This window comes from Barbus barbus (genome assembly GCF_936440315.1).
Source record: "Barbus barbus genome assembly, chromosome: 42".
Classification (NCBI taxonomy): Eukaryota; Metazoa; Chordata; class Actinopteri; order Cypriniformes; family Cyprinidae; genus Barbus; species Barbus barbus.
In genome coordinates, this window is record NC_136720.1 from 23,344,465 (window position 1) to 23,354,902 (window position 10,438).

At 37.4% G+C, this 10,438-nt stretch overlaps 1 protein-coding gene and 1 pseudogene across 2 annotated transcripts; one reads left to right on the plus strand and one right to left on the minus strand.

Annotated features, from left to right (window-relative positions):
- Positions 1–120: 120 nt before the first annotated feature.
- Positions 121–4,952, minus strand: atp6v1e1b (ATPase H+ transporting V1 subunit E1b). Its single transcript, XM_079403202.1, has 9 exons — positions 4,709–4,952; positions 4,015–4,080; positions 3,788–3,897; positions 3,545–3,611; positions 3,357–3,446; positions 3,192–3,260; positions 1,021–1,115; positions 817–904; positions 121–730 (listed from the first exon to the last, which is right to left on the minus strand). The coding sequence occupies exons 1-9, from the start codon at positions 4,739–4,741 to the stop codon at positions 668–670; spliced, it is 681 nt and encodes a 226-aa protein (XP_079259328.1). The 5' UTR covers positions 4,742–4,952; the 3' UTR covers positions 121–667.
- Positions 4,953–9,387: 4,435 nt separating this feature from the next.
- LOC306861887 lies at positions 9,388–9,964 on the plus strand (annotated as a pseudogene). Its single transcript has one exon. The product of its transcript is annotated as an uncharacterized misc_RNA (transcript).
- The last annotated feature ends 474 nt before the right edge of the window (positions 9,965–10,438 follow it).

Consider the following 10,438-nt stretch of genomic DNA (forward strand, 5'->3'; position numbering starts at 1 on the left):
ACATACTGAGAAATCTAAAGTGACTCAGGAATAGGAGCCTTCCGCAAACGCTTATGACATTCCTCTAATGAATGACATTTACCCGTTCACAACACCAGACTCAGTAAGAACACAATGGAAGATGATCTGTTTGGTAATGTTTCGTTTTTTCATTATATATCATTTCCACATCAATATAATCTTTGCAGTATTAACAGACACGATTGCTTGTGATATACAGGTCATGCTCGGCACCACAGGAAAGGACCGCAAATAAAAATGCAACAGAAACAAGTAAACACATTGTAATTTTCAAGTCTGTGAATGTTCAAGATGGATTCGTCCTCTCCTCCACAGCCCCAAAATGGGTGAGTTCGCAAACAATCGTTGAATTTTTACATCAGTTTAAGACTGAGCTCACTCAGGTGTTTCTGTAAACATAACCATGTTATATTACAGCTGCACTCAGAATCAAACATATGAGATGTTATGGACCAGAGATCTAGCAGCCAATCAAAACACTATTTTGATCCTTTTTACAGCAATAATGAATCACCACATACAGAACATACTCATGATATTTTTTTAAATACAGATAGACACAGGAATGGAGTCTTTAACATCAGAATAAAAATAAAAGTACAACATCAAACAATGGCGTTCTGCCGTGGTTTTATGTGGGTGAGGATCAGTCCATGAATTTGCGGTTCTGGTTTGCACCAAATAGGGCGACTCGGATTTCAGGCATCATCTAAAAAAGAAATCGAAAGCAAATGAAAAATCTGCTGTACAATTCACACTGCTTCTCATAATCGTAACCCTCTCAGCCCTCTGTACCTGTTGTGCTATGAGGTCCAGCCTGCTCTCCAGAGTGTTGGACACTTTGATCTTCCCATCAGCATTATACAGCTCAATACCACCAGAGCTACACAAAAAACACAGAGACTTTCATTTTCTATATTTAAAAACCACAATTTCATAAAAAAAAAAAGATATTCAGACTAATTTTGTAAACTAGAAACTGAAACCGTAGATGCTCACACTTCTGGAGAGAGGAAGTTCTCCTGGTCAAAACGCACTTCAAGATTATTCTTCACTGCTGCCTTGTAGATGGGAATGTTTTTCTGCACAGCAGCCTAATAAAACACATGTTTGATTTATATCATGAAGTAATCGGTTATTAATAATTGTCATATTAATGTCATAATAATTGAGTAATACATATTTTGCTGCAGCCAGTGTTATTTTAGTATCATTGAGATACTATAGTTTTTAATAAAATTCTGAATATTCTGTTTTCATTTTAATTTTATCTAGTTTTAGTAAATGCGTTGTTGTTTTTTGTCATTTTATGAGTGTTTTTTTATTTCTATTTATTTTATTATATTTCAGTTTTAATTATTTGAATACATGAAGTTAAACTGTATATTATATAATGATTTAAATAATTATTGGCACCCTTGGTAAATATGATCAAAGAAGGCTCTGAAAATAAACCTCCATTATTGAACCATTATTAAAAAACAAACAAAAAAAAAAACACAAAAATCTAACCTTTCATTGAACTAAAACAATTGGAAAAAGGAGGAAATCTCATTATGAAATAAATGTTTTTCTCAAATACACGTTGGACACAATTATTGGTAATATCTCTGAAGTATGTTCCCATTCATATTCACAATTTTGAGCACTTCAGGGTGATTATGAACATGAAATTATCCAGCCATGGCTTCCTATTTCACAGAAATATAAATAGTAGGGAAAACAAAGCCCAAATTCCCTTAATCATCCATCACAATACGAAAAACCAAAGATAGATTTGAGCTTGGAAAATTATCAGCAAAAGATAATTGAGCTTCACAAATTAGTGAAGTGGCTTTAAGAAAAGAGCTAGAGCAGTAAAAATTCCCCATTTCCACCATCAGGGCAATAATTAAGAATTTCCAATCATCATAAAATGGTACGAAACTGCCTGGAAGAGGATGTGTGTCTATATCGTCCTAATGCACGGTGAGGAGGAGAGTTTGAGTGGCTAAAGACTCTCTAAGAACCACAGCTGGAGAATTGTAGAGAAAGGTTGAGTACCCCATGTGTACAATGAAATATACTGCTGTATTTTTGATGTTGTGGGCCTATATTTCTGCTGGAGGTCCTGGACAGCTTGTTTAGACACATGGCATCATGGATTCTATCAAATACCAACAGATAAAAAAATCTATAAGTGACTGACTCTGTTAGAAATCTTATAATGGGCCATGTTTGGTTCTTCCAATTGTACAATAATCCAAACACAAACCTCAGAAACAACACAAAAATGGGTCACTGAGCAGAAAACCAAGCTTCTGCTGGCCATTCCAGTCCTCTGACCTGAACCCTGTAGAAAATGAGTGAGGTGAACTGAAGAGAAGAAGCACCAACATGGAGCTGTGAATCTGAAGGATCTGGAGTGATTCTGGATGAAGGAATGGTCTCTGATCTCTCGTCAGGTGTTCTCTAACCTCATCAGGCATTATAGGAGAACATTTAGAGCTGTTAAACTGGCAAATGGAGGTTTCAGAAAGTATTGAATAAAAGGGTGCCATTAATTGTGGCCAATGTGTATTAGAGAAAACATTTATTTCATAATGATATTTCCTCCCATTTTAAATTCTTATTATCCAATGAAAGAATTGGAAAGAAAAAAAGATTAACAATGCAGATAAATTTTCACAGCCTTCTTTGATCATATTTACCAAGGGTGCCAATAATTATGACCACGACTGTATATATGTATATAAATATTATAAACTATATATTGTGTTTATATATCTATTTAACTATACATAAACTATAGAAGTGTTTATAACTATATAAGAAGTTATGTTTATTCATTATATAATTTTACATAATACTGTACATTATAGAATTTTATATTGCTGAAGGCAATGTTATTTTAGTATCATTCATTTACTATTATGGTTTATTAAAATTTTGAATTTTCTGTTTTAATTTTTAGTAACTTTGTTAGTTTGTTTTTGTTTTGTTAAAAAAAAAAAAAAAAGTTTGTTTATATCAGCTTTAATTATTTTAATACATCAAGCTAAATTAAATGAAAATGAGAAATGCCTTGGCAACTAGCTTTATATATTTTATTCCAGTTAACATTTAGATTTTCTTTCAAGTAACAATTTTTTTTTTTTTTTTTTAGGTTTTAGGTTTAGGGAACTACAGACCTGCACTATGCCCACATCCTGTTTGCGGCAACGGATGGTCACTTTGGGTTCCAGGAGCTGGTAAAAACCCTGAAACATGAGAATATCAGAGCGTGTCCCGATAAGACTCACATACAGTCTTTGACAGACCTGGTTTTCTACACTGTTTCATTATATATCGCTCACCTGCAGGACAAGTCCGTCCATCAGAGCTGCGTATCTGGATGGATCTCTAGCTACATTCGCTAGTCGCTGACGTGCATCATTTAGCAAATCCTAAAAAACAAAGAATTAAAACTACAGCGTAAAAAGACAACAGAAACCCTATATTTACTTTAAGGCTAGATGTGCCACAAAAGAGAACAGGATCTAACCGAAATCATGTCATCACGGGCCTTCAGGACCTTCAGTCTTGCCTGGTTCATTAGGTTGGACATTTGACTGTGGACAGGAAGCCAGCAATTATAATAAAATGAATCACAATCAGAACATTCATAAATAATTCAATAATGTGAAACTGTTTTACTGCATGAAACGCTTGTTTTAGAGGAAACTGGGAGTTTCCACAGTAATGATTTGGGCGTCTGTCTATTTCAGTCAGAGGAAGACACACTCACATTTTCTTCTGCTGTTCGATCTGCTTCTCCTTCTTCTCATAATACTCCATAATCTTCAGACGCTGAGTCTGAACCAGCCGGCCTTTCTCAATGTTGAACTCCTCCTCTGCCTGCAGAGGGAGTCACTTATCATCATATCAGCTCTTATTCACACCATTTCCATTATCACAGTTAGTCTTTAGATGTTTTAGTGGAATAATTTAAAGCTATATGTAAATAAAAATGACCTTTGCATCAATCTCCTCTGCTTTTTCATTGGCCTCCTGCTCAATGAAAGCCATCATGTGCTTGATCTGGAAAGATATGAGAATCAAAATGAAAACCATTCAATATCTATGGGGGTCTAACAGCATAGATATTATGGGGGTCTAACAGCATAGATAAAATACATTGTTAGAGCGCTGATTGTTGTTTCCTTTGAGAAAAAATCATCATGTGTTTAAATTTCCAGTAGCAATGAGTTGCCCTGTTGTGGCTCCATCAAAAGGATGTGGAATGTGTCTGTCTAGTGTTTGTGTTTGCTTACTGTGTTATTACTATGCACATAATATTTTGCATCATCTGCATTCTAAAATGGGTAATTTTGTGCTTAATATTTGATATTATTTATCACCCTGCCTTGATGCATTTGTTTTTGGAATGAGCTGCTCAATTTAATTTGCCCTTATTCACCCTTTATGCACGTGTACGTATTACAATGCGTTACTATAAACTCACTATTATTATAATACAGACATATCTCGTGATTCAAGCGCGTGCGTAATGAATAAACGACGAACAACCTTGAAGGCCACATCATCGGATTATATCACGATGCTCGTGCCAGGCTCATCTAAAACGATGCATTTATCTAATCACCAATTGGTTAATCTTGCTATAGTATTATGCAATTATAAATTATGCATTTGAACGCCTTTTCACCTGCTTCTGGACGTCGGCATCGCTGAGCGCCATGACTGCTGCTGCTGCGGCTGTAAGAGGATTTTAAACTCCACCGAATGAAAAAGCTCGTGTCGCGGCGACGGAAAGGATTTTAGAATTATTTGCGAAAAGCCTACAGATTTAAAACCGCACGAAAAAATGACATGAAGGGTTGACCGTAACGGAGTCGTGAAAATAGCCTGGAAGGATCAGCTGATTCTCAGTCAGTGATGACACAGGCGTCACATGATGCGTGTTTCCTCTCTGGGAGCCAATCAGATCTCAGTGCGCGTCTAGGCTTTTTGTTGAGGTTTATGTGATGCGCTTATTTTGAACTGGTGACAGACGATAATAATAATGATAGATACTACTACTGATAATAATAAGGCAGCGGCTATTTACACTAAGTGCAAATAGCTATAGATTCTATTTACACTATGTTAAAATAGCAAGATTTTCTGCTATTTATACTACGTATTGCATACGTAGTGGCAATTATCTGCACCTCAGTATTGTAGTACATTATAAAACAGCACGCAATAATAACGTATTGTAAATTAGAGTTTTAATTCAAATTATTAAATGGATGCCACCTGATTTGGACAATAAAGCCCTCCCTACACCTACCCGATGCTTTATCTTCAACTTTTTGATTATTTCCTTAATTTTTATTGAAAATAAATGGCTTTCTGATGCGATATGAGAAAAAAAGTTCTACAAAAGGCGGGTTCGAACGTAAAAAAGGCTACGCTTTTCTTAGTGCTGACTAACTCAATCACACGTTAGTGGGCGGAGCTAGTGTAAATAGCCTTTGCCAACAAGACGGGCTATTTGCACTTAGTGTAAATAGACACTCTGTAATAATAATTTTAAAACGGCCTGTGTAGTTTAAAATGATAGAATAAGAATCTATGGCTTTAGTCAGGGTAGTGCCATATTTAATTTTTGAAAACGAGGCTATATGAGGCACTGAAGTACAGAGAGTTTATTGGATTGCACTGTTGTTTGGCAACATGCTGATGAGGAGCGTCTCGCTGCAGCCCACAAGATCCAGGGGACGTGGTTGGATCCAGATCCATCTCTTCCCACCTTACATATACCTAAACCTACCCATCTCCACCTCCTGGACCCTAAACCCACCCCATCTCCATCCCTAAACCTACCCATCTCCATCCCCTGATCCCTAAACCCACCCCATCTCCACCCCTAAACCTACCCATCTCCACCCCCTGATCCCTAAACCCACCCGATCTCCACCTCTAAACCTACCCATCTCCACCCCTGATCCCTAAACCCACCCCAACTCCACCCCTAAACCTACCCATCTCCACCCCCTGATCCCTAAACCCACCCGATCTCCACCTCTAAACCTACCCATCTCCAGCCCCTGATCCCTAAACCCACCCCATCTCCACCCCTAAACCTACCCATCTCCACCCCCTGATCCCTAAACCCACCCCATCTCCACCCCTAAACCTACCCATCTCCACCCCCTGATCCCTAAACGCACCCCATCTCCACCCCTAAACCAACCAATCTCCACCCCCTGATCCCTAAACCCACCCCATCTCCACCCCTAAACCAACCAATCTCCACCCCCTGATCCCTAAACCCATCCCATCTCCACCCCTAAACCAACCAATCTCCACCCACTGATCCCTAAACCCACCCCATCTCCACCCCTAAACCAACCAATCTCCACTCCCTGATCCCTAAACCCACCCCATCTCTACCCCTAAACCAACCAATCTCCACTCCCTGATCCCTAAACCCACCCCATCTCTACCCCTAAACCAACCAATATCCACCCACTGATCCCTAAACCCACCCCATCTCCACCCCTAAACCAACCAATATCCACCCACTGATCCCTAAACCCACCCCATCTCCACCCCTAAACCAACCAATCTCCACTCCCTGATCCCTAAACCCACCCCATCTCCACCCCTAAACCTACCCATCTCCACCCCCTAGATGTGGATCCAACCACGCCCCCTGGATCTTGTGGACTGCAGCGAGCCCTACTTGGATTTTTCAGTTGATGAAATGTTGTTCCAAAAAAAATAAAAACTAAGTAGATCAAAACAGCAAGTGTCATTGTAAAAAGTAATTGTAAACAGTGTTGTTTTCATCAGCGTTTAATTCAATATGGCGTCTGATTGATGAAATGGAAAATGAACACAAACAGTATTTGTACACATAGGATCACTGTGAACTTTTAAAGGATGGAAAAATAAGAAAGAAAATAACAGTGACCTTAATCACAAGGTGGACACTAACTTTGTCAAACAAACACGTCAAGCAAACAGGACAGTGTCACAGAAAATAGGACAGAGCGATGTGTTATGACCCTCAATATACAGTAGAACAGAACAAAGGTAAGTGGACCGATGGGAGTTTTTACTGCTTTGTCAGACCACCATGAGTTGGGCAGATGTAATAGGATAGGGATGGGGTTTTAGGGGACAGGGAGGTGCTGGACTGCATACTGTTGCTCCAGTGACCCTCCTCTGTATTTATTCAAGCCTGCAGTCTGACTAAACCTTGCGCTCAGAGAAGGTAAGACCTGTTTTCAATGGCTGCTTTTGCAGAATATCACTCATTTAGTCTGGCATGTGGAGTTTAAGCTGTGTGTATTCTTCTTTTCGTCTTTTTCGTTTTCCAGTCTTCAAAATATAAAAATATGTGTCATTTCAATTTCTTGTATGTATAATATGAGAATGTAAACTTGCACATTTAGTTTTCCTTTCAAATTATACTCCTTTCATATGCTATAAGGTGCCATAAGCATATTTTTTATAACAGTAGTGATATCATATAGAGGGATATGTCACTCTTAACAAGCTGAAAATATAATTAGATTAGATCATCTTATTATATTAACTGTCTGGTTAGTGAATGACCTATTCAGTTATTCTTAACTAAATACTCATGCTGGTTAAAATGTGCTTCTCTCTACAGAATAACTGACCTGTGTTGTTGTTCTTGCCTGTTTCTCATTCTTTCTATTGGTTTACAGTCTGCCTCTGTCAGAGGTCAAGATAAAAAGCCACAGCATGTATTTCTTGCACATTTGATCCCTTTAAGCACTTTGACCTTTGATCTTGCCGGTGGGCTTTAGTTTATCTCTCTGACTGTTGATGCTGCACGTTTTCACTGTGACGTGACTGAAGCGGAGCTGGTGCAAACAATAATTGTTACCCTCATGTTATGTACTTCATTAACGTGTCTGGACACTAAAATTTGTATGGTCATAGAATTAGTTAGTTAGTTTGTTTATTTATGTATTGATAGACAGTGATGAATCTTTAGAATCCAAGTCAGCAGGAAATGTATGAGTTTAGTTTATTTTTCTCTCTGACAAATTAATTTAAGTCATAAAAGAGTAAGTATAGATACAGTATGTCCATTTTGTGTACGTGCTACATGAACTGAACCACGATGCTGTCATGCCATGTGAAATGTCTGACATTCTCTGCTCTTGGGAACAGATGGAGATATAGCCTATAGGTTGCATACACTGTAAAAAAAAGAAAAAAAAGAAAAAGTTGAGCCAACTTAAAATTTTAAGGCAGCTTCAGCAGATTTCAGCAGAAAACTTCACCAGAGTTTTCTCAGCTTGTTGTTTTAAGTTTATACAACAAAAAGTTGAGAATCTCCTATAAAAATAATTTGAGGGAACTAAAAAATCTGCTGAAACTGGATGCTTTAAAATTTTAAATTGGCTCAACTTTTTTTTTTTACAGTGTAGCCAGTCAGATATGATCCGACTGGCATACATATCACAATATGATACGATATGACAGATAAGGATCTTTGTAATTGTAATTTATCTTGGATACAGTAATGAAATGTTGCAGAAATCAGATTTTTTTCTAGACTTTTTTAATCCTGTCCCACATTTTGTTTTTCTAATTTCTCATTAATTCAATTTGCTTTGGTTTCTTCGCTTACATTTTTTATAGAGAGAACAAAGAGATATAAGATATTAGAAGTTTAACATTTTACATAAATGTTTTATAAGTATTGAGGGAAAAAAAGTGAATGACTGAACTTTTTATTTTATTTTTTTGTATATGTGCGATTGTAACTATATATATTTTTTTTATTTGAAACATTATTATACTATAACTATACTCTAATTCTCATCTTAAGTCTTTGATGGGCACAGTTTAAAACTCTTTTTCTGTGATGATGATTATTATTATAACTATTATTCATTTTTTGATTGTTGCTGTTGTTTTATTATTAATCTAATTTTTATGTAAATTGATTTTGGCATTTAAAAATATTTCAAATCTCTGAAGTGAATGGGTTGTTAATGGCTTTTTATATTTTTGAATTTGTGCTTATATTAAATGTCAGCCTATGTTAGCAAAACTTGTGCTGTAAAATACATATACATCCCCACAATGCTCATATTAATGTAATTATTCAGTGGCACAATGCAGTTACATGACTGAATTAATACTGTCTCTCATCTTTAGGACTCACTGAACCTGTAAAGATTAGTCAGATATTCATAGAGGAGTAAAAGGTCTTCCATCCTGTCTGAGGACAGGCAGTTTGCGGGACCCGACCCTCCCCAGGATCGAACCTCAAGCCTGGAGGAGAGCAGCAGTGGGTCCGGCCCCTGGCAGAATGCTAGTCTAGCCGAGTCCTGGGCATCTATTAGCAACATGGAGCCAGAGCTTGGAAGTCTAGAGACCAGTGAGATGGGAGCACAGCAAGAACCACTCCTCCACCTCTGACATTATCCACCTAGAGGCGGCGCTCCATCAGAGGGTGGAGTCAGATGAGGAGGAGGAGCTTCAGAGCAGCCTGCTGAGCATGATTGGCAGCCAGCTGGAAGAGATTGGAGCACTTCCTGTAGAATCAGATCTCAAGCCTCCACATACTGTGGAGCTCCTGATGTGTGTGGAGGAGCCAGTTGAGGAGGAAATTGATTCTGAGCCGGATTTCACTCACGCTCTCCTTCTGTCTGAGCCCTTAGATTTTACGCTGGCTTCTGTTCCCATACCTGAAATCATCTCGCAGGTTTTAGATCATCTCCCACCCTCCACAGTCACAGTCTCAGAGGAACCTCATGCCTCTGAATCAGAGTCTATTAATGCACCTAGTGTGTCAGCGTCATCTTCGGAAGAGGTTGTTCCAAAGGCAGACCCGCTTTCAGCTGCACCCTTTGAACTCCCTGTGCTGCTGGTTAGTGGTGCCGCCACCCTGACAATTCAACAGATTGCATTATTGACTATGTGATATAAAAATACGGTGTTATTAAATATGGTCATTTGTCTTATTTTGCATATTTACACTAGTCTAAACTAAAGTCTGGATAATCTTTCTCCTCAAAAATCAAAAGAAAAAAAATACATTGTAGAATGTGTTATACAGTCTTTAATTTATTCTGATCTGGAAAATCAAGTGACAGGATAATTTTCAGTATTACAGTAATTGTCATTTTTCTTAAAAAAATAATTAATGTATTCACATTTTGGGTGCATGTTTAATAAATAAAAAACAATCAGTACAAATACTGTCAAGTTACAGTATTACAGTGCAAATAAAGATTTGTTTAATATATATAAAAAATCAATAGTAATACAAATTCAGTCAATTTTCAGTATTGCGCTATAAATATAAGCTTGATAATTTTTTTATTTTTTAGTAATAGTAATACAAACGGTGTAGTAATAGTAATATGAATGTTGCCATTAACTAGTAAACTAATTA

Excerpts from the sequence above, each read along its gene's own strand:
- atp6v1e1b (XM_079403202.1), bottom strand. The coding sequence starts at position 4,741 with ATGGCGCTCAGCGATGCCGACGTCCAGAAGCAG. Across the intron at positions 4,081-4,708 it reads ATGCCGACGTCCAGAAGCAG|ATCAAGCACATGATGGCTTT; the intron begins GTGAAAAGGCGT and ends ATATCTTTCCAG. Across the intron at positions 905-1,020 it reads AACTTCCTCTCTCCAGAAGT|CTCTGGTGGTATTGAGCTGT; the intron begins GTGAGCATCTAC and ends TTTTTTGTGTAG.